Source organism: Octopus sinensis, linkage group LG6 (genome assembly GCF_006345805.1).
Source record: "Octopus sinensis linkage group LG6, ASM634580v1, whole genome shotgun sequence".
Taxonomy (NCBI): Eukaryota; Metazoa; Mollusca; class Cephalopoda; order Octopoda; family Octopodidae; genus Octopus; species Octopus sinensis.
The window spans coordinates 59092803-59120544 of NC_043002.1; the positions used below are offsets into that span (position 1 = coordinate 59092803).

Sequence of the window (27742 nt, forward strand, 5' to 3'; positions counted from 1 at the left end):
CATGTGTGTGTGTGTATATGCCTGTATAGATGTATATATATGTGCATGCATGCTTCTTTGGTTGTATAAATACATACAAGTTTCGAAATGTATCCTTTTGTCAGAAGTTTGTGTAGAACATGATATATATTTGTCATATGTAAAGCAAGCAAAGTTTAAATGTTTATATAAACATGTTTACATGACATATGACAAGCTCACATGTGCACACTCTCACATACACAGAGTTACATTTACAGACTCACATACACTCACAAAGTCTTACACACTCACACACACACTTACACACTCTTACACATGTTCACACAAACATCATCATCATCATTGTTTAATGACCACTTTCCATGCTGGTATGGGTTGGACGGTTTGACTGAGGACTGGTGAACCAGAAGGCTGCACCAGGCTCCAATCTTATCTGGCAACGTTTCTACAGCTGGATGCCCTTCTTAATGCCAAACACTCTGTGAGTGTAGTGGGTGCTTTTACATGCCACTGGCACAAAGGCCAGTCAGGTGGGTCTGGCAATGACCATGCTCGAATGTTGTTTTTCATGTGCTGGTAAGGCGACACTGGCGATGATCATGCTCGAATGGTGCTTTTTATGTGCCACCGGCACAGGAGCCAATCAGTAGCCCTGGTGATGATCATGCTCAGATGGTGCTTTTAATGTTCCACTTTCATGACTGCAATCAAGCGGTACTGTCATCGGCCACATCAGTGATTTTGATTATTTACACTTGCCTCAATAGGTTTTTGCAAGTAGAGTTCATTGTCCAATGAATGAGGGATACTCATATGTGGGCTGGTTACACCCACTGGCATAGGCCATGGGTTATGGTCTCACTTGGCTTGCCGGGTCTTCTCAAGCACAACATATCTCCAAAGGTCTCGGTCGCTAGCCCCGGTCCGACCAAAGGCTTGTGAGTGAATTTGGTAGACAGAAACTGAAAGAAGCCCATTGTATATATATATATATATATATAATATATATATCTGTGTGTGTTTGTGTTTGCCTACCCTCCATTGCTTGACAATCATAACGTAGTGGTTTGGCATAACAAAGAATAGCTCCTAGGGTTAATTTGTTCAACTTAAGGCAGTGCTCTAGCATGGCCACAGTCAAATGATTGAAACAAGTAAAAGAATTATAGAAATATAACCAATTTATTGCAGATAAATTTTAAGAACAAAATTTTATAGAAAACTCCAAGGCTCATATGGACCCTAGTCAAAAACCACTACAACTGACCCTACTCCATATTATATTGATATCTATTTCTTAAACTGGGTCTTTGAATATCTGTTTATTAAACTAGGTCTTCGAATTCACTTGTGCTATATTTCTAGCAAGAGTACATGACAAATTCCCTCCATACTTTCATTTAACAGCAAATAATATTTGTTTTTTTATTGCATTTTCTTTGTTATCTTTTTGTGTTCTTGTTGAAATATGAAAGGAATGTGACTATGATTGGCTCAGGTCAAAATTGCCAAGTAACTCATCCCAAATAATAAATAAGGAATTTTAACATATAGGTGCAGGCGTGGCTATGTTGTAAGAGGTTTTCTTCCTAACCCCATGGTTCCTGGTTCAATTCCACTGCATGGCACCTTGGGCAAGTGTCTTCTACTATAGCCTCAGGCCGACCAAAGCTTTGTGAGTGGATTTGGTAGACAGAAACTGAAAGATGCCTGCCATACATGTGTGTGTGTGTGTGTGTGTGTGTATGTATGTGTATGTATGTGTGTGTGTATGTTCGTGTGTCCATGCACCACATAAAAAGCACCTGGTACTACATAAAAAGCACCTGGTGCCACATAAAAAGCACCTGTACTGGTACCACATATAAAGCACCTGTGCTGGTGCCATGTAAAAAGTACCTGAGCTGGTGCCACATAAAAAGCACTGTGCTTGTGCCACGTAAAAAGTACCTGTGCTGGTGCCACATAAAATGTACCTGTGCTGGTTCCACGTAAAAAGCACCTGTATTGGTGCCACATAAAAAGCACCTGCACTGGTTCCACATAAAAAGCTCTGTGCTTGTGCCATGTAAAAAGCACTGTGCTTGTGCCACATAAAAAGCACCTGTGCTGGTGCCACATAAAAAGTACCTGTGCTGGTTCCATGTAAACGGCACCTGTGCTGGTGCCACATAAAAAGCATTGTGCTGGTGCTACATAAAGAATACCTGTGCTGGTGCCATATAAAAAGCACCTGTGCTGGTCTCACATAAAAAGCACTTGTGCTGGTGCCATGTAAAGGTATCTGTGCTAGTGTCATGTAGAAATCACCCATGCTGGTGTCATATAAAAAGCACTCATGCTGATCCCACATGTAAAGCACTGGTGTTGGTCCCACGTAAAATGCACCCAACACACTCTGTAAAGTGGTTGGCATTAGGAAGGGCATCCAGGCATAGAAACCATGTCACAACAGAAAACTGGAGCCTGGTGCAACTCTCCAGCTTGCCAGCTTCTGTCAAACTGGATGTTAAATGATTATGATGGAAAACGAATGTTAAATGATGATGATCTTTCCTGGGGTTGATAAAATAAGTACCAGTCATACCACCAAGGTTTGATTCAATTAACTTTTTATATTTCTTGAAACGTATGTGGTCTTGTGTACAGCTTAAAAATCCTTTTTACAGAGAAATGTTATGAGTATAAGTTGATTTTAAATATTTATACCTCTTGTTTATCTCCTTCAAAGACTGAACCTTAATTAAATTAATCCAGGCAGGTATATACATGAATCCACCTCTGTCTAAAAGTTATTTGCAGGAATTTACCTGCATATACTTGAGAGCTAATCAAAGTGACACACAGACATATGTCCACTTTACATCACCTCCCACCCTAACCCTCACTATTTATCAATCTGCTGTGTGTCCCTCAACCTCTATCGCTTATTAATGCTCACCTAATTATTATTATTATTATTATTATTATTATTATTATTATTATTATTATTATTATCATCATTATTATTATAAGAGGTTTCAGTCTCTGCCAGGGGTCTTATTCAAATGGTTGTAAGCTGGCAGAATCGATGCTGTATCAGACAAAATGTTTAATTGTATTCCTTTTGATTCTTTACGTTCTGAGATCAAATTCTGTTGGGGTTGATTTTGTCTGTGACTCTTTTTAGGTTTGATAGAATAAGTACCAGTTGAGGTTTGGAGTCAATGTAATCAAGTACCCCATCTCTAAAATTGCTGGCCTTGAGCTCAAAATTAGAAAGAGTTATTATTATTATCATTTAAGGTAAGGCAGCGAGCTGGCAGAATCGTTAGCACACTGGGCGAAATGCTTACTGGTATTTCATCTGTCTTTACGTTCTGAGTTCAAATTCTGCTAAAGTCGTCAACTTTGCCTTTCATCCTTTCGGGGGTCAATATATTTAGTACCAGTTGCATACTGGGGTCGATTTAATCGACTGCTCCCTCCCCCAAAATTTCAGGCCTTGTGGCTATAGTAGAAGGATTATTATTATTATTATTATTATTTTATGTTTGACATTTGGTTTGTATTTATACAAGTTGGCTCCAAATCTCACCCAGAGACCTCAAGAGACAACAAGTTAGAAGTTCATGTTGGTGTTATGCCTAGGGTGTCATATAATTGGTTTTGTACATAGTATTGTTCTAGAGAATGTTTAAGAAAACATCAGAAAATTATGAGTTTGTTTTAAAATTTGAGATTACATAGAAAGTATTTTATGTAGGATATGGGTTAGGGTTCCCATGAGCACTATCTTTTGAATTTCTACCATTTGGCGGGGTGGTGGTGGTTTCCTGGTATTTGAGGTAGGTAACAATCAGCCCCTTTTGCTACCATTCCTAGGGCACCTATGACAACAGGTATTATTTTAGTTTTGAGGTTCCACATTTTGCCAGTTTCTATTTCAGGATCTTTATTATTATTATTATTATTATTATTATTATCATTATTTATTATTATTATTATTATGTAAAGGCAGTGAGCTGGCAGAATTGTTAGCATGCTGGGCGAAATGCTTCATGGTATTTTGTCTGTCCTTACTTTCTGATTTCAAATTCCACCAAGGTTGACTTTGCCTTTTATCCTTTCAGGATTAGTAAATTAAGTACCAGTGGAGTACTGGGGTTGATGTAATTGACTAGTCCCCTCCCCACAAATCTCAGGCCTCATGCTTATAGTAGAAAGAATTATCATTAATGTGACAAGGTGGAGACGGTGAGAGGGTTTTGTTATTTGGGAGATAAGGTGGATGTAAGTGGTGGATGTGAAGCAGCTGTGACAGCAAGAGTGAGACTTGGCTGGGTGAAGTTAGGGAATGTGGAGCGTTGTTATATGGGAAAAGGTTCTCATTGAAGATGAAAGAAAGGTTCTATAGGAGTTGTGTGAGATCTGCAATGCTATATGGGAGTGAGACCTGGTGTTTGAGAGAGAGAGAGATGGCAATTTTGAGAAGGACTGAGAGAGCAACGGTGAGAAAAATGTGTGGCATGAGGCTGTTTGATAAGAAGAGGACTAAGGATTTGATGGGGATGCTGGGGTTGGACGAATAGGTAGAATGACTGGCAAGGGTGAATGGAGTGAGGTGGTGTGGGCATGTGTTGAGGTGGGATGAGGAGCATGTTCTGAAGAGGGTGATTGCGTTTGAGGTAAACAGAGTGTGAAAGCCAGGTAGACCAAGGAAAATGTGGAGGAGGAGATGGGGAGGGTTAGCTTGAGAGAGAGGACGCCCAAAGCCAGGCAAGATGGTGAGATGGTGTAAGGGTGGTCGCTATGGCATTGAGATCGAACTGGCCACCCTTGTTAATGGGGACAAAACCTGGATTCAATATGATGGATGGATAGATTGGGTTTTGTTTCAGGCACAGAAAATCAGAAATAAAACTGTATTTAACTCACATATCTTCGTACTTTGTGTTCAATTCCTACTGAAGTTGACTGTAGATGTCCCTCTCTAGAGAAACCATAGAGTTATGATCTTTTATACCCATTCCCACAAAATTTGTGCCTTTGAGAATGTGACACAAAATCAGTTTTTTGTTAACTTTTTGTAGCTAAGAACAATATCATTATTATGATACTCATTTTGTGAATTTAACCATTTTTTCCCCCTATTTTTTGGTAATTTCGTGTTTGGGTTATTCTATGTCATGATCATCACTGTCATTATGATCATCATCATCGCCACCATTGTCGTCATCATCATTACCATCGTGGCTGTCATCATCTTTTACGTTTGTTCCTTTTTGTTTCTTTTGTCTTCCATGTCTTTCCATCTTATATTTACATTGTTAGTGTTATATCATTAATTCTGTTTCTCCACTTCTTCCACCTCCTCATCATCTACTTTCCTCTCTCCACACACACACACACACACGCACACACACACGTTTACCTCATACTCTCTTGTCATTCACTATGCCCATTCTGTAGATTTTTAAAAAAACTCTCTCTCTCTCTCTTTCTTCTCCATCTCTCTCTTCATCTCCCTTTCTTCTCTCTTTCTTCTCCCTCCCTCTCTCTTCTTCCTCACTCTCTCTCTTCATCTCTCTCCTCCTCTCTTCTCACCCTCTCTCCCTCTTCATCTCTCTCTCTCCTTTCTTCTCCCACTCTCTCTCTTCATCTCTCTCCCTCTCCTTTCTTTCTCCCTCTGTCTCTTTCTTCATCTCTCTCCTTTCTCCTCCTCTCTCCTTTCTTCTCTCCCTCTCTCTTCATCTCTCCTTCTTTCTCTCTCTCTCTTCATCTCTCCTTCTTTCTCTCTCTCTCTTCATCTCTCCTTTCTTTTCCCCCTCTATCTCTTCATCTTTCTCCTCTCATCTTCTCCCTCTCTGTCTCTTCATCTCTCTTCCCCTCTCTCCTTCTCCCCCTCTCTTCATCTCTCTCCTTCTCGTCCTCTCTCTTTTCTTCTCCCCTCACTCCTTCTCCCCCTCTCTTCATCTCTCTCCCTGTCTCTTTCTATCTTGCTTTCCTTCTCACTCATTTTCTCTTTGTCTAGTTATCTGTTTTACTTATTTCTTTTTTTCTTTTATCTTTGCAGGATGAACTGGATTACTGCAGATTAACGATAATCTCAATAATTGGCTTGGCAATTATTTTTTTTTTAACAACCTTTTTTTTTTCCTATCTGCGGAAAAGATGCTGGGGGACAACGAAAGCCTCCCAATTGATAACGACAACTATCTGGAAAATTGGAAAGAAAAACGACGGACAAAGAAGAAAGACTTACCTGTTACCTTGACAGAGGAGGAAAAGGAGGAGGTGAAGAAAGCAAAGACAATGCTCACAGAGAGAGGAGGAGGTAATGTCAGGGGAGCAGGAAAAGAAGAGGCTGTATTGCGTACTGGAGGTGGTGCGATGAAGGACTCAAGAAGATGGACTGTAGCGGATGAGAGTGGAATACAGGGTTTGGGAGGAAAATTGGGTTTAGAGAAAGAGGCTGACGCTTCCAAAGAGTCAGAATTAGAGAGGGTTTTTAGAAGACGGGGAAGTGGCTTAAAGGATGTGAAGTCTATGCTACAGCAACAAGAACAAGAGAAACATAATGAAGTGCTCCAACGACAACAAAGGTCTCGGTCAATGATCAGTTCTCTAAAGTACCATGACAATGATAAGAAGATTGAAGATGACAAAGGCAAAGCTGATCGTGGTTGTGGTGGTGGTGGTGGTGGTGGTGATGACGACGGTGGTAACCAAGGGCAGCATGGTGGAGACGACAAGAAAGATGAAAAAAATAAGGATCAGGACACACTGCATGATCCCCTTCATTGTCGACCTGGCCACCATGAAGGGGATAACCATGATATCAACAAAGACAACAGCAACAAAAACAATGTAACTTCCCCCAGTCCTCGTTCTCGGTCGTCTACAGGTGAATGTCTTAAACAAGTTCCTCAGACAAGGAGTGGAACTAAGGAAGAGGAGAAGGAGAGGATAGGAAAAATAGATAAAGAGAAGGAGAGGGTAGGAAAAATAGATAAAGAGAAGGAAGAAAAGGAGAGGGTAAGAAAAATAGATAAAGAGAAGGAAGAGAAGGAGAGGGTAGGAAAAACAAATAAAGAGAAGGAAGAGGAGAAGGTAGGAAAAATAGATAAAGAGAAGGAAAAGAAGGAGAGGGTAGGAAAAACAAATAAAGAGAAGGAAGAGGAGAAGGTAGGAAAAATAGATAAAGAGAAGGAAAAGAAGGAGAGGGTAGGAAGAATAGATAAAGAGAAAGAAGAGAAGGAGGACATCCCAGAGGTGGGGAAGAGGAAGGATAGTTATGATGATAGTAGGAGTAAGGCGAGAAGAGAGAGTAATGATGATGGTGTGAGCAACAGAAAGGAGAAGTCTCAGAAGGGTGAGGGTAAGAGTGAGAGGAGGGATAAAGGTGAGAAGGAAGGCAAAGAGAAAGTGAAGGAGGTGAAGCAGGAGGGAAGAGGTGTTGGGGAGGATAAAACCAACAGGTTAAGCGGCTTGAGTGAGCCGTGTGCAGCTGAGGATAATCCTAAGACTTCTGCATCATGCACTGACAGCAACGCACCTTTAGTTGCTGCTACTGCTGCTGCCGGCAGTGTTGATGAAAAATTAACACAACCTTCACAGACTGCTGCAGCTACTACAACTACTACTACTACTGGTACTGCTACTACTACTACCACTGTTAAAGCTCTTACTTCTACTGCTTCAACTGAAGCTGAAGCTGATCGTCCTGTTGTCCGAAGATCAACACGACTAACAACAACAACATCAAAAGCATCAGCAGCAGCAGTCGCTGCAGAAGTATCTAGTAAGTTTAAGCGACCCCAGAGCTCGTTTTCTCCATCATCAACATCATCATCATCAGCAGTTTCTGGATCTTCTCCTGTCTTCCAACCACTTAAAAGACCACTGTCTTTGGCTCAAGCTTCACACCCATTGCCAGCTTCACCGTCCAAACTTTCAGCGAAGACAACAACAACGACCACCACCACTGCCACCACCAGCATCACTGCCACCAACCCCACTTCAACTTCAACATCGGATAGTTCCTCCTCTGCTGTTTCTCCTTTGTCTTCACTTTTGTCTTCTTCCTCGTCTTCATCTTCACTAACCAGACCACTGAGAGTAACTGCACCAACATCCGGCCTTCCGCCTCTGGCGTTGAAACCTCACCTTGGCCTTACAAATTCAGAACTACAGACAGATCAAAATACTGCTCCGGCTCCAGAGCCAAATAAGTCCCAGGAAGTTGCCTCCACCATTCCTGAGATTTCAGGAGAGGTTGTCACTAAAGTTAACAGTAGCAAAAACAACAACGAGATACCACAACAATGCCTGGAATCAGCTCTTACCAATTGTGAATCTGACTCCAAAGAAACCAAAAGTAGTATAGAACCTCCAAGTGATTCAGGACTGGATACAGGAATAGAACCACTTGTAAGTCCCAATTCAGATCTTGACCAAACTGACTTTAGTCAGTCAAATGACCACAATGAGGAGAAGGATACAGTCTCTGAGATTTTGACCTTGAGCCAGAAGAAGGTTGATTTCAACTTGGAACTCAGCAAAAGTAGTTCAGATATATATGGCATCATGAAACAGGTAAGCCAGAAAACATTTTTTTAAAATTTTCTTTTTGTTTTTGTTTTTTTTATCTTCTCTAGGCAGAGGTTTGGTTGTGTGGTAAGAAGCTTGCTTCCAACCACATGGTTCCGGGTCAAATGTCTTCTGCTATAGCCTTGGGCTGACCAAATCCTTGTGAGTGGATTTGGTCGACAGAAACTGAAAGAAGCCTGTCATATATATATATATATATATATATATATATATAATATCATACCTTGATACTGTGTGAACTAAGATCCCTGCTGACAGGCCACTGGTATTTATAGAGTGTTAAACACTTTCAGTATGCAAATTAGGGACTCCTTCATAGAGTAACTAATGCATTTGTTGAGTATATAAACAGTTTGGCTGCTTGTTTCTCTGAAGACTGACAGAATGATGTAGATGCCTCTGATGAGAACCCTGTAAGGTTTGAAGATCGATTAAGGTTGTTCATCATTATTTTCAGTCTATGAGAAAAGGCTAAAATTTGCCCTCTTTTACTTGCTTCAGTCATTTGACTGCGGCCATGCTGGAGCACCGCCTTTAATCGAGCAACTCGACCCCAGGACTTATTCTTTTGTAAGCCCAGTACTTATTCTATCGGTCTCTTTTGCCGAACCACTAAGTAACTGGGACATAAATACACCAGCGTCGGTTGTCAAGCAATGTTAGGGGATCAAACACAGACACACATATATATATATATATATATATATATATATACATATACATATATACGATGGGCTTCTTTCAGTTTCCGTCTACCAAATCCACTCACAAGGCTTTGGTCGGCCCGAGGCTATAGTAGAAGATGCTTGCTCAAGGTGCCACGCAGTGGCACTGAACCCGGAACCATGTGGTTGGTAAAAAAGCTACTTACAACATAGCCACTCCTGCACCTGTTTATAATTCTACCATATGTTACCAACAAGAGTAAACAAGAGAGACAGAAGCAGGCAGAAACAAGGAAAATGCCCCTTGTATTTGAATACTATGCAAACATTCTTTTAAAATACTTTTTATTTAATTTTTCCCAAATTTAATTGTTTTCCATACTTACAGTTGAAAAAGTCTCAATGACCGAAACTGGTACTGAAATGTTTTTTATAAAATTATTTTAGCATTTTCTCTTTTGTGTTTTTTTCCATACATGTATATATGTGTGTGTATATATATGTGTGTGTGTGTGTGTATATATATATATATCTCCCCCATTCCCGTCGTCCATCTGCGACGATACTTCCGTCGTAACTGCTATCCTGTCTTTTCTCGCCCGCCTTGTAAGGCTACTGGTCGACATATTTTCTCTCTCTCGTCGTCCACGATAATCCAGCGTTTGCAATACTTTTTTCGTCTGGCGTTAACAGCCCTTCTTATCTTGTTCTCCTTGTCCTGTCTCTCACTGTTATATATTTATTTTTCCACTGTTTATATATATATTTTTTACTGTTTATATGTTTGTACTGTCGTTACCGTCTTGCTTTTTTTTACCCCTCTGCGAAAAGATCTCAGAATTTTAATTGATTTGCTTTTCGCGGGAAGGAAGTTTTCTTCGAAGTATACGTCTCGCTTTTATCCTTCGAAACGTTTAGTAGATGAAACCTTAGCGACTGAAGAAGGGGATTTTTCGTTGTGCTTATTGTCCTGTATCTCTCTTTTTTTTTGCTTGTCTTGTTCCTTGGTTTGTGTCTATGTGTTTCGTCTCTCTATGTGTTCGACGTCTTTTTGGTGTCCTGTACACATATATGCGTGTATATGTACATGTAGAGGTAGGTACGTACATATATGTTTATATATATGCATATGTTCTATTTTATTAACATATATATATATATATATATATACATACATACATGTATATATATATGTGTATATATACTAGCAGTATCGCCTGGCATTGCTCGGGTTTGTTTCGACCCTTTAGAATTGAAATTTTTGAAAAGTAAAAATATTGCACTATGTAGCTTGTTATAGTCTTTAAGTGAACATTTTTCTGGTTGAAATACACCGAAAAATGGTGACACAGCAGTCAGAAAATCGTAAAAAATAGGGATTTTCATAGAAAAAAAGCACCTTTTTGATGTAAATAAGTTTTGGTGTTAACATGGTCTGATTTGAATTCTTTGTTATTTTTCAAATATGACCGAAATGAAGGCTGTGTATCTCAACAGAGATATAATAACTAATCCTGGTTCCTGATGGTGTTGGGAATTATGTTGTTTTTTTAAGCACCATCTTAGAAAGTTTGTTTTGCATCCGATTATAGCAGCGACTCCATCAATTTCTAGGGATACTCTTTTACTTGTTTCAGTCATTTGACTATGGCCATGCTGGAGCACCGCCTTTAGTCAAGTAAATCGACCCCAGGACTTATTCTTTGTAAGCCTAGTACTTATTCTATCAATCTCTTTTGCCGAACCGCTAAGTTACGGGGATGTAAACACACCACCATCGGTTGTCAAGCGATGTTGGGGTGACAAACACAAACATATACACTCATATACATACATATATATACATATATATGATGGGCTTCTTTCAGTTTCTGTCTACCAAATCCACTCACAGGGCTTTGGTCAGCCTGAGACTATAGTAGAAGACATTTGCCCAAGGTGCCACACAGAGGGACTGAACCCAGAACCATGTTGTTGGTAAGCAAATTACTTACCACACAACTTTTTATTATGAAATATCATATCAGACTATGCATGATTAAATTACAACAATTTTTATAGTCCATTGTTTGTATTATAGTGCATTGCTGTGTCATTCAAAACATTCTATTCTTTATAATAACTAATGGGTTAGCCCTTTTGATACCTGTTTTTAAGTGATCCAAATTAAAAGCTTCCATCAAAAGTTCTTGTAATTTATATTCCAAACACCAACTTAATAATAATTGATTTTATTAAATTCTTCATTATTCTAAAAATCAACTGAAACAAGGACAGGGTATTTCAATGGAAATTTTGTGGGGGGGGGGGGGGGTTTCAAGTGATCTAAATTAAAACTTTTCAAAACATTTGCTTAATCATGACAACTATTTTATTAAATTCTTCATTATTTTCAAAATGTGTATTTCTGTAGAGGTATGGTAAGAAAAGGATTAATCCTTTTGATTCCAATCTGTTTGAGACTGCCTTGAATTCTATGATGCAAACTTCTTGTTGATGTGATTTATGTTAGAATCTACCATTGAAATTTCCTATTAATTTATGCTCCAAACACAAAACTTAATAATGACAAAGTTTGTTTATTTTTTTTTTATTTTAAAATTTAATCAAAACAAAAGCAGTGTTTTTTCGACAAAAATATAGTAATGAAAGGGTTAAAAATTAGGATAATAGATAAAGCTCCTTCTCAAGCCACGTGTGTCATAGTTTCCTGATTTCTGTGGTGTCTATATTCCCCCTGGATGGGATGCCGCTTCATCGCAGGATTACTCGCTTTTGCCAGCTGAGCAGACTGGAGTAATGTGGAAAGAAATGTTTTGCTCAAGAACACATTACACTGTGTGGTTCAGGAGTTGAAACCACAATCTTACAATCACCCTCACCACTAAGCCACAGGGCATGAAACATCGGATTATGCAGTTTTGGGTCTATAACCATATGGAATGATCATATGTTGAATGGATCTGATAGGTCTGTCCTCAAACATAGCAACTACAAACACACCAAAATCTGATAGACTTTTGTGTAGTTATAGAAATTGCAGTCAAATCTCCCTCAAATTATACCATTTTAACCTTTTGCTTGTCCAAAGCATTTTAATAAGTTTTTCCTGAACGTCTTTGCTTGCTTTCAGGCTTTTAGTTACTCTGTGTTTCATGTGCTAAGTCTCTAAGTTACTCTGGTGGTTGACAAAAATTAAGAATGCGTACCATATATGAGGCATGAATTCTGAGGAAATATGTTCTGAATATCACACGTGACACAGGACAAGCTAAGGATTTAAAACAGAGGGGACACACTGGATGATGTAATTCTTGATGGACTGTTTTCATCATCATCATCATCATCGTCGTTTAACGTCCATTTTCCATGCATGCATGGATAGGATGGTTGACAGGAACCAGTCAGGGAGAAAATCTACCCTAAGCTACTGTGTCTGTTTTGTCAAGAATTTTACGGCTGGATGGCCTTCCTAACACCAACCACTTCACAGAGTGGACTTGGTGCTTTTTATCTGGCACTAGCACAGGCAAGGTTAGTTTTGGCATGATTTCTACAGCTGGATGTAAAAAGTCCCACCTGCGAGGTCATGCGCTGTTTATGTTGATATGAGGTCACCATGTCATGCACATATGGTTGTGATGTATGTGTCTGGTGTACCTTTATCGGATGGGTAGTCATGATGGGTATACTGGGCTTTGTATATTTTACCCCAGTGTCACTTTGATGGCATGCCCTGCTCTCTCACTCAGTAATAATAATAATAATAATAATAATAATAATAATTTCTTGGAATTATGGCACAAGTTTTTGAGGGGAGGAGCAAAGTTAATTACATCAATGCAAATGCTCAATTGGTACTTATTTCATCACGCCCAAATGGACGAAAGGCAGAGTTGACCTGGACTGCATTTGAATTCATAACCTGAAGAAATACCGCTAAGCACTCTTTCTGGTATGGTAATGATTCTGCCAGCTTGTTGCCATGCCAACAGATCAGATGTAGGGAAATCTATGTCATTGTTTTAAATATTACTATTTTAAGTTTTGATAACAAAAATTATAATTACAACGCAATGATGTTATTTCACTTATCAACAAAAAATGAAGACACCCTTCCTTAATTAGACTACCCAAATAATAATAATCTTAATTAGATAACCCAATTACCAACACTAATTAAATATACAACACAAGTCATTATATTCTTGTTGGTAGGAATAGAATATCTTTTTTACAAAATAGGCCAATGTGAAATTTTTTTTCTCAACTTTAGAAATTATAAGCGATAAAATAAATGTGTAGGTGTGGATGTGTGGTTAAGAAGTTTGCTTCCTAATCATGTGGTGTGGGGTTCAGTCCCACTGCGTGGCATTTTGAACAAATGTCTTCTGTTGTCGTTCTGGACTGACAAAAGCCTTGCAAGTAGAGTTAATAGACAGAAACTGAATGAAGCCTGCAAATCAGTGACCGGTGGTCACTTTGTTTACAATATATCGCTGGCTGGAGAGCAGACCTTGGCTATTGCTCTGGTGACAGGGTGTTTGTGACTGAGGATGAGCCAAGCAGCTTGAAACTGAGTCAGTCTCACAATCCTGGTGTCTGTTAGAAGATGGTAGGGGTTTGCTCCCCCTGCTAACAATATGTATTGTATATAAAAGGCGCAGCATAGCACTGATAACCAGCTGGGAGACAATCTGCCTGGGGTTAAATTAGTAGTAACATGGAGCAGCCATTTTGATGTGGTGATTGTCTTTACTTGTTATTATAGTTACTACTCTGATCTCTTCTTGAGATTTTACGACAAGCATATGCATCATCATCATCGCTTAACGTCCGTTTTCTGTGCTAGCACGGGTTGGACAGTTCAACTGGGGTCTGGGAAGCCAGGAGGCTGCACCAGGCTCCAGTTTGATCTGGCAGTGTTTCTACAGCTGGATGCCCTTCCTAACGCCAACCACACTGTGAATGTAGTGGGTGATTTTTACGTGCCAGGGGAAGCTGGCAGCGGCCACGATTGGTTGGTGCTTTTTACGTGCCACCGGCACGGAAGCAAGTCAAGGCAGCACTGGCATTGGCCACGTTTGGATAGTGCTTTTTACATGCCACCAGCACAGGTGTCACAACTACAATTTCCATTTGATATTTATTTTGATGTTGATGTACTTGACTCAATAGGTCTCCTCAAGCACAGCAGGTCACCCTACAATCCAAGGTAAGCACAGCAGGTCGTTCTGCAATCCAAGACACTTTGGATGGGCTGGGGCTGCTATGCGAATCTGGTGCAGGAAACAACCATGAACTCAAGTTATTTGTCGGGTCTTTGCAGTCACAGCATATCTCCAGAGATCTTGGTCTTTCGTCATTGCCTCTGTGAGGCCCAGTGTTCGAAGGTCATGCTTGACCACCTCATCCCATGTCTTCCTAGGTCTACCATGCCCTTGGATTCCTTCTACTGTTTGGGAGTGGCACTTCTTCACACATCTCTCCTCATCCATCCGTAGTACATGACCATACCAGTGCAAACGTCTCTCTTGCACACCACATCTGATTAAATGCTCTTTTTTGATTGCCTCGATAACTGACAAAATACCGGAGCAGTTTTTCTCCCCAACATCCGAAACTCGGAGTCTTATTATGGCAACCGAATAATTGTCACATATTATATTACAGATAAATTCCTTTATTTACATAATATCAAGGTCTCATTCATTCTTTTGTTTTCTTACCATTACTAGAATGTGTGTATATATATATATATATATATATATATATATATATATACACATTCTAGAAAAGAAATTTAGGGTGTGGAAGCTAGGTTTAGAATCAAAAGGTGGTGCTCCATCATGGCCACGGTCAAATAATTGAAACAAGTAAAAGAATATATATATATATATATATATATATATATGTGCATGTGTTTGTGTGTGTGTATCCATGTCTAGATATCATATGAAGGTTGTTCATTTCTAATCTTCCGTGAAAACAAGACATGTTGAGCTGTGGGAAAATATTATCTCCCTTGGAAGCAGGAAGGTTGGTGACAGGAAGAGCATCTGGCTGCAGAAAATCTGCCTCAACAAATTCCATCTGACACATGCAAGCATATGAAAAACGTTGATGTTAAATATTGATGAAATATATGTACTAATCTAGAGTCAGGCTGATTTACTCGAATGTAGGAAAATTTACCCAGTGGGAATAGATTTTATTGCAGTTTAGGAACCCCTGCTTTAGCTCAGCCCTTTTCCATTTCTGAAGAAAATAAACATTGTAAGTGGACCTCAATGATATTTCATAGTGCTACCAATCTGAAAAAGAGAGAGAAAGAGAGAAGAAAGGACGAATGGAGTCAGTACTGGTGCTTAAGTGGTATTTGGTTATCTACCCAGGAAGAATAGAAGATAAAATTGACTTAGCCAGGATTTGAACTCAGAACAAAAAGCTTGGTACAAATATTTTTTCTACTCTAGGTACAAGGCCTGAAATTTTTGGGGAGGGAGCCTATCGATTAAACCGACCCCAGTACGCAACTGGAACTTAATTTATTGACCCCAAAAGGATGAAAGGCAAAGTTGACCGTGGCAGAATTTGAACTCAGAACATAAAAGACAGATGAAATACTACTAAGCATTTCAACCAGCCTGCTAATGTTTCTGCCAGCTCCCCCGCCTTTAGCTTGGTACAAATATTACAAAGTCAAGGAGAGAAAATGGGAAACTGAATGGAGCAAGTATTTGTGTGGTAGTTTATATTATTGATCATGCAATGACAAAAAATAAATAAATAAATAAATAAAATGAAGTTAATTGTGGCAGAAATTGAACTTAGAACAAAAGGATTTGACACATTAATTGCAAAGTACCTAACCACTACTCTAACAGTTAAATCTTTTATCTCTTATCTTTTACTTGGTTCAGCCTCTGGCCATGCTGGGGCACCACCACGAAGAATTTTACTGGAACAAATTGACCCCAGAACTTATTTTTTTCCTTATGCCAGGTACTTATTCTCTTGATCTCTTCTGCCAAACTGCTATGTTACCAGGTTGTAAACAAACCAACACCGGCTGTCAAGTGGTGGTAGGAGTCAAACACAGACACAAAACATACAGACACGATGGGATTCTTTCAGTTTCCAACTATCAAATCCATTCACAAGGCTTTGCTCAGATCAGGGTTATAGTAGAAGACACTTGCCTAAGATGCCAAGCATCTTTCTTCCCATGTGGTTGGGAAGAAAGCTTTTTACCAATACAGCCATGCCTATATCTCAAACAACAATTTAAACATCAACAGCATGAATTCTTTTTTCAAAAAATGTTTGGTTAATTAATATATTGGGTTGTCCGGAAAGTTTGTGCCGATTTATAGTAGCTTATCTTTCGACTAATTTTAGAACATGGTTTAGTCCATAAAATAGGATTTGACTACACCTCCATTTAGAGCACAGTTTAAGCTATCTTTTCGTGGAAGAAGGTATATGTTCCTATAAGCTGTGTTAATTCTGTAACCCTTTAAAATGGAAGATAAGAAAGTTCATTTTTGGCACTTGATGCTTTGGGAACCAGACAAAAATTGCTGCAGCTCGGCTGGGATGTATTACCCTACCCTTCATATTCACCAGATATTGCTCCTTCAGATTTTCCACTTATTCAGGTCTCTGCAGAGTAGTCTTAATGGTAAAAAATTTCAATTCCTAGGATGACATAAAAAGATACCTTGATGAATTCTTTGCCATGAAGCCACCTCAATTCTGGGGAGAGGGTATTTTCAAGTTAAAGGAAAGATGGAGACGCATTGTTCAACAAAATGGTTCATATTTGGTTGATTAAAAATGTAATGGCAAGTATTTATTGACCTTTTTCTTTCCTTTAAAAATCAGCTCGAAATTTCCGGACAACCCAAAAGAAGCAGATATATTAATTGTTGTTACTATAGTCACAAGAACGACAACAGCAGCAACAACACTTAACCATGCCCCCCACCTCCACATCATCCTACAGCACTGTTAATGCTATTACAAACATTATTGTAATCCACCGCAGATGTGACAAACCTGGTGTATGCTGAAGGTGTGTGTGTGTGTGTGGGTGGGTGGGTGCATATTTGTCTGAGTAATCTTAAGCTGATGACTATGTCAATGATGATGATAAAGGTATTGATGTTTGCTCAGTATCCTATTAATTTAATTTTATAAGGACTATCTGTGTGTCTATCTATCTATCTATTTAAAATCATCATCACAATTTAATATATAAACATATAAACACACACAAACATATATGGATGATAATGATATATATATACATGACATATATATATATATATATATATCATATGTGGCACCTTGGTATGTGTCCTCTACTATAGCCTTGGGCTGACCAAACCCTTGTGAGTGGATTTGGCAGACGAGAACTGAAAGAATCCCAATGTATGTATGTATATATATATATGCACACATACATACATACACACACATATATATATATATAGATAGATGTGTGAATGGCTTAGCATATGTAAAAGACCCATAACGGTAAAAAATTATCATTTAATAATTAAGGATACTAACAAGCAGTACTGGCATATGCTAAATATAGCAGTCAAAATATTGCTATATTTAGCATGCTGGTACTGCTTGTTAGTACCCTTAATTATATATATATATATATATATATATATATAATATATATATATATATGTATGTATGTATGTATGTATGTATGTATGTATGTATACATGAAAAACGAGAGAAAGCAAGAAGTGGAGACTTTTATATGGACAATGTATATTTGGGAATGAATATATATATATATATATATATATATGTTAATAGATCCAATTTACACAAAGTACAAACGACATAGAAAATCAAAAGGGTGGAAGAAAGGCGTTATAAGTCCAACAGCTGTTTTGGGGTGCTTAGAGATCCATCATAATGCTGGTAGATGCAGTTCATCACAATATGCGGCTGTAATTGAAACAATCAACATTAAATAAATCGATCCTCCGTTATCAGGGTAGAAACGATCTTGCATTTTAGATCATAATGCAGAGAAGTTCAGAAGTGGAATGATCAAATGTGGAGAGCTAGCCGTATTAAAGGGAGGAAGTAGTAATACAACTAACTATTGGTAACCACGCTAGTGTTGGTGGCTTGTAAAAAGCAAACAGTACACTATGTAAGCATTTGGAAGGACATCCAACTGCGGAAGCCATGCCAAAACTGTCACTGGAGTCTGGTGCAGCTCTCCAACTTGCCAGGTCTGGCCAAACCGTCCAACCCATACCAGCATGGAAACAGACTTTAAATAATGATGATGATGATGATGGTGATATTGGCGCATTGGTACTGGGTGTGCCCAAGAATATCAGAAACATGCTGATAGTAAGGATTTATTATCACTATGTCTTTATAGCTTCCACTGTCACGAACACATCAACAAGTATTTTGATTCTGCTTTCAATATTAGTTTCTCGACTAGGTAGAATTTTTAAGTATTATGACTGACTCTACGATTAAATTCATAGACGCTTTTGTTCACCAGTTTTATCTGTTTGAGTTTATGATTGTGAAAAGGGTTTACTCCGGTTCTATCAGATAGAAACCAACACATCTTTTTGATTTCGCATATGGCTTGTTGTAAATAGCCTTCCTTGAATTTAAACAGGGAATGTTTGAGCTTGTAAGTTAAACCCACTGGCATATATAATAAATATATATTAGGTATTGCTGATCAGAGTTGGTTTTGGCTAATTCAGTTTGGAGAAATAGTTATCAAAGCAAGTGCCTTGCATTCTGTGAAATGATCTCTGTTATGATGCCTACTGACATTTTTTACTGCCAAGTTTGAATTTAGTTTTTGATAAGCGTTGACAAGTAAAAAGAAAAGATAAAATTTCGGATGCATGATTTTATAGAACATTCTAGAACATTTTCAGCTCTCTATAGGGACTTTTCTTGTTGTAGCCAAAGACTACGTCTTTTGGCCATGTTTAAAAAAATATTCCTCATCCCTCAACAGTCTCCCTTTTGGAGACTTTGTCTTATCTTACATTTATATGAAACCTTTCTGCTCTTATCTTCCAATTGTTTCATTAGTTTTTGATTCTTACACAAAACATATTACACATGATATATTTTAAATATTTTGGATGTTTATTACTCAACATTCTAGAAGATAATTTTCACCTCACAACTTGTTATTACAACTGATCAGTCAACACTTTCCTCGTAACACAACCAGAAGTTGATAAACATGCATCGGTTTTCGTCTGTCATTGCTTTCGACGCGGTTTCGGAATTGATTTCTATGTTGAAAAAAATAAAGAAACAAAAATCAGAGACGGAATGTCAAGGTCGTTTATTGACTGGAAACCACAAATAAAAAATATTTGAACATGTACGCATTCCAAACTATAAATTGTTTGTAAATTGCTCTCGTTTATATATACACTGCTATCGGTCGCCAATTGACCGAAAAACTCCGGTTACGAAGATAATCTATGTGTGTGAATCTCTGGCTAGTCTTGTACTTTACAGAGCAAATAAACGACAGTTATGTAACGTTAAAAACTACAACTGTTCGATTAAATATCTAAATGTCTGGGACGAGTTGTTAATAAGATTATATTGCCGAGCATTAACTTCAACAATAAGCGACACGCTTCATATAGATCTAGGAATATGATATCTGGTGACAAGGAAAGATTAAACCGATCGAAGTATCAGGCAAGCGCTGGAATCGATTTACATTCCGATAAATGCATTCTAGATATGAATGGAATTATATAATGGAGAAGATTTTGACGAAGCAATGTTTTCTAGATGTAAATATTGAAAGAAAAATACTTCATTTTAGATGACGAGGTTAAAAGATAAAAAAAATTATACTTGCATCTTCTCACAACTAATGTCTGAGTGAGGTTTTATGTGGGCTTACAACCTGCTAGAGGTAGCAGCCAAATCTTGAAGTCACACACGATCAACTTAAGGAAATTCTGAACACAATGGATAATGTAGTCCTAAAAAAAAACGCGACAGTCACGGCTGGAATAACTTTCGTTATAGCTGTGCTCAGTTTGAGTTTACTTTAGGCTCGGCAACAGCAACAACGACGAAGACTAGAGCTAGTGCAAAATTTTCAGGGGATTGATGCCCTACCTGTGGCCAGCATTGGAGGTCTACTCAGTCTAAATGAATTCCGTATCTCCATCGCACTGAGAGTGGAGCTGACGTCTGTAGGGGACTGAGATGACGTTGTGGTAGGCCCCTCTACTCCACAGGTCTTCACGGTCTGTCTTGCCGCCTAAATGCTAGTGGCTTCGCTCGTCACACCGAGTTAAAATTTAATCATTAAGCAGGCCCTGGCTCGGATTCATATATTCTCAATTCTGGAGCCATCGGGGCTACCCAGAAGTGATGGAAAAAGACCAGATGGTCTTACCCTCTGTCCCTGGGTTAGAGGTAGGTGCCTCATTTGGGACGTCACAGTCTGTCTGTGACTCCTTTGCTCTCTTCCACATCCTGGATGTTGCAGCTAATGAGGTCACTGCTTCCGTAGCCGAAAGGAAGAAAACCCTAAAGTATCGGGACCTGACAGTGAACTATCTCTTCCAGCCTGTGACGTTTGAGACGTTCGGGGAGACTGGGCCATTAACCGCGAAGTTCTTGTCAACTTGGCAGCTCGCCTCATCGAGGTGTTAGGCAATGCCCGTGTGGGCACTTGGCTTTTGCAACGCTTTAGCCTCGCGATCACCCGTGCAAATGCTGCGAGCGTGCTGGCTTGCTCCAGTAGATTCCGTTAAACCTTGTGGTGTGCGACCAGTTGCTGTGCTAAAAGAAAAAAAATTCCCACAAATGGTTTCAATACAGTTTTAACAAAAAGATTTGGAAAAATTAAATGAAAGCTCTCTGGTAATTTTCTTTCATGTAAATAATCTTATTTAAAAACCTGCCAGCAAAGTCTTATAAAATGACAATGTACTCAAAGATGTACATATTTTTCAGTTGCGGACTGGGTCTAAAAATATCTATTTCTTTATTGCCCACAGGGGGGCTAAACATAGAGGGGACAAACAAGGACAAAAGGATTAAGTCGATTACATCGACCCCGGTATATAACTGGTACTTGTTTAATCGACCCTGAAAGGATGAACGGCAAAGTCGACCTCGGCGGAATTCGAACACAGAACGTAGCGGCAGACAAAATACCTATTTCTTTACTACCCACAAGGGGCTAAACAGAGAGAGGACAAACAAGGACAGACAAACGGATTAAGTCGATTACATCGACCCCAGTGCATAACTGGTATTTAATTTATCGACCCCGAAAGAATGAAAGGCAAAGTCGACCTCGGCGGAATTCGAACTCAGAAAGTAGCAGCAGACGAAATACCGCTGAGCATTTCGCCCGCCGTGCTAACATTTCTGCCATCTTGGTTGCCAAGAAACTAAGGGGGCCCAACCGTAACTTCAAGGGGACCACCCGCAACTACAATGCTATCGTCTAATTTCTTTTTGTTAAAAGTATTCCTTTCAACTGTCTACAAACACACCCAGGCTAAAATAATTAATGCACTCTTTCAGGAGTGAATTAAAAAGAAAAATTCAAACTTGAGGGGATAGGCCCCTTAGATACTAACACGGGCCGTCATATATGGATTCTAATGGCGCAGGGGCCCACTTGCCATCGGGCAAGCTGGCAAGCTGGCCAGTCTGCCACTCTGTTTGTATGTTATATATGAACATAAAAGATTACAACAGAAAAACGAAACATTACACGGCATTGTTGACACACAATACATGGATGAAAAAGCCATTGGAGATATTTTCCCTAAACTGACAAATGTTGGGAAACAACAAAAACTGGGTGCTACTTGCGTCAGACAATTGTCTCTCAGAAGATTTTAAGTGAGTAATCAAAGGTTGTTATTGTTTAGCCCTGAGCCAGCACTGATCCAGCTAACTTGCTTGTTTGGGCGATCCTGCGGTATAGGTACCGTAAGTACTGGAAGTGGTTTTGTTTACATTTCTGAAGATAACAGAAACCCTTTTCTCCCACCCCTAACCCCCCATATATATATATATATATATTATATATATATATAATATATATATATAAAAAACACTTTCTTGAAATGTATCCGGTACTTTCGGTACCTATATCGAAGTTACGCCCTTGTTTGTTTATAGTTGTTCATCAAGTTCAACGACGACAATATTCTTCAATTGTGACTCCTTAATGACTGCATATCTCAGTTCTCGATGTGTAGCTTCGGTCGCAAACGAGACATAACTAGCATAACTATGGTGTAGGGAATTGAAGCAATCCGCCCGGGAAACGCTTTTATGGAGGCGGCACTTGCAGTAATAAGCCCGTATAGCTGTTAGGGCGCAGGGGAAATATACATGAATGTGAAAGGTTCGTAATGATGCCTTTCACTTTTAAAAGTTCTTATGGACCTATTATGAAAGCCTGTCTGTGACCATATTGTCTTTTTTCTCAGACATAATGTATCTAGAACTATATATGATCTGGTGCTATTTTTATTAAGTCGAGCTGTTGCATAGACGTTCCTGTGTTGGCTATGAAAGACAGAAGTTGTTTTTGTATTTTAGCAGATAGCCTTCCTTGAATTCGAACCTGGAATATTGAAGTTCGAAAGTGAAACCGCTGGCCACTTAGATTACAATATCTGCTAACGTTGACTAGAATTATTTTGGTTCCACTCCTGTAATACCTATTGACATTTGCCCAATCAATCATTTTTTTACATCAGATTTTTGACAGGCGTTGACAGACAAAAAGACAAGATTAATTTTCGCGCTTAAAGACTTCATGAGACATTTTGGAACCTTTTGGTGGGCTTATCAAAACCCTGAAATTTAACTCTCCACAGTAACTTTACTTATAGCAGCCGGTGGCCATGTGTCATGGTTATGTATCTTTAGATTCACGTTTAATAAAATATTCTTCGTCCTTCAATTTTCCCCATAAGACATTAATTCTGATGTAACCGAACACAATGTTTTAAATTTATATGACACTGTTCACTTCGCCTCCGTTGACAATTTCATTATTTCGTGATTAGCACACACAACAAAGGATATAACAAATTATACGTAATGCATATTTAAAACGTTTAGTGTTATTAATAAACATTATCAAAAGTAGTTGTTTCTCTCATTAATTATTCAACATGTTTAACTAACACAGCTACAATGTGTTTAATGAAATAAACAGGTGTTTCCCAGAGTGGGCGGTACCACCTCCTGGGGTCGGTGGAAAATTTATATGGCTACTGGCAGAGGGGGATCCAGGATTTTTTTTGGTGGGGTGTTGCCCAAAAGTTTCGAAAAAAAGACTATATAAGACAGGAATCGCAATTCGTAACAAATGGACACATCTTTATGTATTTTAACTTTGTTATAGCAGACCACATGCATATGAAACAGCTGCCCGAAAATCCTTGGCCCCGATTATTTTGGTGTCGGCTCGGCTAGAAAGAGTGTTTGCCTGGGCAACTAGAGCAATGCCCTTGCATCCGCCACTGACTGGGGGAAGTGGGAGTGGCTTGTTATACATGATGGGATTCCACGCAGTTTCTGTCTACCAAATCTACTTACAATGCATTGGTTAACCGGGGTCTGTGGTAGAATACACTTGCCTAAGTGCTGCGCAGCGGAACTGAAACTAAAACTACACGTATTTAGTACGAAGTGCGCTCGCAGAGGTGCTTTCTACTCAGTCCACTGGCGTAGCTAGAATGTGTTCCGAGATACCAAGCATTGACCTTTCCATGGCTCTTTGAGCCGTTATCAGTCTTTGCTCTTCTCTCTTTGTGGTAGTCCATGTTTCACTACCATATAACATTGCAGGCAGAACTGCACTGTTAATGAGGTTGGCGCGGGTGGTCCTGTCCAACCTTCCCTTGAGCACATCCCTTATGCCATTGAACTCCTTCCACCCGGCCCTTACTCTCCGTGAGATCTCCTTTTTGATATACCGGCACATATTTACTTCCTGTCCCAGGTAGACATATTCTCTCACCTCCTCTATTTCATCACTGCCGATCACCATTCGACCTGTTGGTACGTTGTCTGACCGCATGAACTTTGTTTTCATGCGGTTCATCTTGAGACCTACTGCAGAACTTTTGATGTCGAGCTCCGTCAGCATGGTCTGAAGCTGATCCATGTTTTCAGCGATGAGTACGATGTCGTCAGCGAAACGGAGGTGAGTGAGGAGCTCGCCATTGATGTTGACACCACCTTGCCATTCGATGCCTCTGATGATCTGTTCGAGACATGCAGTGAAAAGTTTTGGGGAGATTGTATCTCCTTGCTTCACTCATATATATATATATATATATATATATATATACATATACGACGGGCTTCTTTCAGTTTCTGTCTACCAAATCCACTCACAAGGCTTTGTTCTGCCCGAGGCTATAGTAGAAGACATTTGCCCAAGGTGCCACGCAATGGGACTGAAACCGGAACTATGTGGTTGGTAAGCAAGCTACTTACCTGCGCCTTTGGAAATAAAATAATGTTATTATAATTGCAACAGTACAGTGAGTATTCTTCTCTGCTCTAGGCGCAAGGGCCGAAAATTTTTTTTGGGGGGGGGGCAGGCGATTAGATCGACCCCAGTACGCAACTGGTTCTTAATTTATCGACTACGAAAAGATGAAAGGCAAAGTCAACCTTGGCGGAATTTGAACTCAGAACGTAGCGGCAGACGAAATACCTATTTCTTTACTACCCACAAGGGGCTAAACACAGAGCGGACAAACAAGGACAGACAAACGGATTAAGTCGACTATATCGACCCCAGTGCGTAACTGGTACTTAATTTATCGACCTCGAAAGGATGAAAGGCAAAGTCGACCTCGGCGGAATTTGAACTCAGAACGTAGCGGCAGACGAAATACCGCTGAACATTTCGCCCGGCGTGCTAACGTTTCTTATTTCTTTATTGCCCACAAGGGGCTAAACATAGAGAGGACAAACAAGAACAGACAAAGGGAATAAGCCGATTAGATCGACTCCAGTACGCAACTGGTACTGAACTTATCGACCTCGAAAGGATGAAAGGCAAAGTTGACCTCGGCGGAATTTGAACTCAGAACGTAAACGGCAGACGAAATACCGCTAAGCATTTCGCCCGGCGTGCTAACGTTTCTGACAGCTCGCCGCCGTAGTACAGTGAATATTGAGTTACTTGTGGGAAATAGTGACAAACTACACTTGTGTATCACAACTTAATAACATGGTTACTTTATAATTTAAGTTAATCAGAACAACAAAATCATCATTAAAGTTCAAGCTTGTATTTTCGAAATTCAATCTTTCTTAAGCTGTGGTCCCGATTTTTTTTTCGTGTCGGCTCGGCTAGAAAAGGGACAACATTGCCTCGTATTTGTGCTGCTCGCAATCCGTTAACTCGCGTAACAGAGAGATATTATACTCAGTTATAGAGAACAAAAGAAGTACGTGTATCCAAGTGAGTCAACCGCCTGGTTACCCCCCCACACACACACACCCACACACATGTACGTAAGTTTGCTTCCTAACCACATGGTTCCGGGTTCAGTCCCATTGCATAACACCTTCGCCAGATGTCTTCAACAAAAGTCTTGCGAGTGGATTTGGTAGACGCAAATCGAAAGAAGCCAGTCGTATGCGGTGTGTTCACGTCTCCGGAACTTAGCAGTTCGACAAAAGATATCAAAAGAGTATGTACCACGCTTTACAACAACAACAACAATAATAATAATAATAATAATAATAATGATAGGTACCGGGGTTGCCGATTCGTTCGACAAAAATTCTTCAAGTCGGTGACCTAGTATGGTCGCAGTCAGAATGCGGCCATGCCGAGGCACCGCCTTGAAGAACTTTTGCTTGATTGTATCAACCCCAGTACTTATTTTTTAAACGCCTGGTACTTATTCTGTTGGGCTCTTTTACCGAACCACTAAGTTACGGGGACGTAAACACCCCACCACCGGTTGTCAAGCGGTGGTGGGGAGGACACACACAGACAAAAAGACACACACACACACATACATACATACAGACAGACAGACAGACAGACAGACAGACAGGCTTCTTTCAGTTTCCGTCCACCAAATTCACTCACAAGGCTTTTGTTGGCTATTGTAGAAAACACTTGCCCAAGGTTCCACGCAGCGGGATCGAACCCCAAACCAGTTTTTAGTGATATTTTAGCAGCTTTAATTATAATAAAGTATGTGTGTATGTGTGTAAAATCAATTGGAAAACTAATAATAATGATATTTCATTTGTCCCAACCTAATTCAATAACGCCCGGTCAATTAAAGAGAGAAGAAAAACATACAAAGAATATTTGAAATAGAAAAGAAAAAAAGGCTTAACATATGTAATTTATTAGATTAGTCAGATATATAAATCAGCATTCACAGAACCCCCGCCCCCACATACGTACATACATGTATGTATATGTATACTGCGCTCGCTCTCACACTATTTTCATTTAATTCACCAACCTCTGCTGTTAATTGCTTCATCTAATTAAGTGATCTCAATAATAACTCAGCGTGTTGTAATAATTTCTTCTCCTGATAAAAGTTAAACCTCTGAAAGTTTTGGCATATTTTAACTATGTATGTTATTACACACTGCTTAATTCACACCTACTCTTACCATCGTCCGTCGTCCCTATGCGACTCTGTTACCTTAGTGCTGTCACAGTGATAGCTGTTCTAGTTTTTGTTCAGAGGTAGCTTTAGAATTTTCTTTTATCTGTGAAGGAAACCACGTAAAAGATTGCCATGGAAATGCTACCAACTGATTTTTGACGAACCCTTATCGACGGACACACCAGGGACGAACTTTGGAATTCATTGGTTTCTCTCCCAGTTAATTTTTTTTTATTACCAAATTACTCTATCAAACACGATAGTTGTATTCTTTTCAAATCTCCTACGACGTCTCCTATTATGACTGATCAATTCCAATTTTGTCTACTATCCGATGCTTTAAAAGTTTCGCTGCTTTGTAAAATGTTGGTATCATTCTTCAAATGATTTATAATGGTGAAAGGCGTTTTGGTACCGACAGATGGGATTCTACCTTATATAATGTATGTATACATTAATTCTCTTTACTTTTTACACTTAGAATTTCTTCATCTTGATATTCGCCTCTTTTTAGAAACCGAAAGTTCAGATACTGAAATTCAAGACAATAACACTTATTGTCTAGCCATAGATTAGCCTTGATGAAGATAATCTATGATCAAAATCTTCACAGTTATGTCCACCCTGTCTTTTGTTGAAACTTGGGGTTATCTAAGAATAACTACCTTGTATCAGTTTCCAGTATGATCACTCGAATGTTTTAAGGTGTTATTGTGTACGATTTGATGAAAGTTTGGTTGCTATATCTAGCAGTTTCAAGCGACCACGAAGAGCCCCTGTTCGTTGCTCCGCGCCAGGTCAACC

At 39.3% G+C, this 27742-nt stretch overlaps 1 protein-coding gene across 1 annotated transcript in view; it reads left to right on the top strand.

Annotated features, from left to right (window-relative positions):
* LOC115212921 (serine-rich adhesin for platelets) overlaps window positions 1-27742 on the top strand; it is a 207775-nt gene that overhangs the window by 59458 nt on the left and 120575 nt on the right. Inside the window, exons 2-3 of the mRNA XM_036503952.1 lie at window positions 6038-6960; window positions 7189-8559. Coding sequence (XP_036359845.1) covers window positions 6136-6960; window positions 7189-8559 — 2196 coding nt within the window. The 5' untranslated portion in view covers window positions 6038-6135. The remainder of the gene's footprint in view (window positions 1-6037; window positions 6961-7188; window positions 8560-27742) is intronic.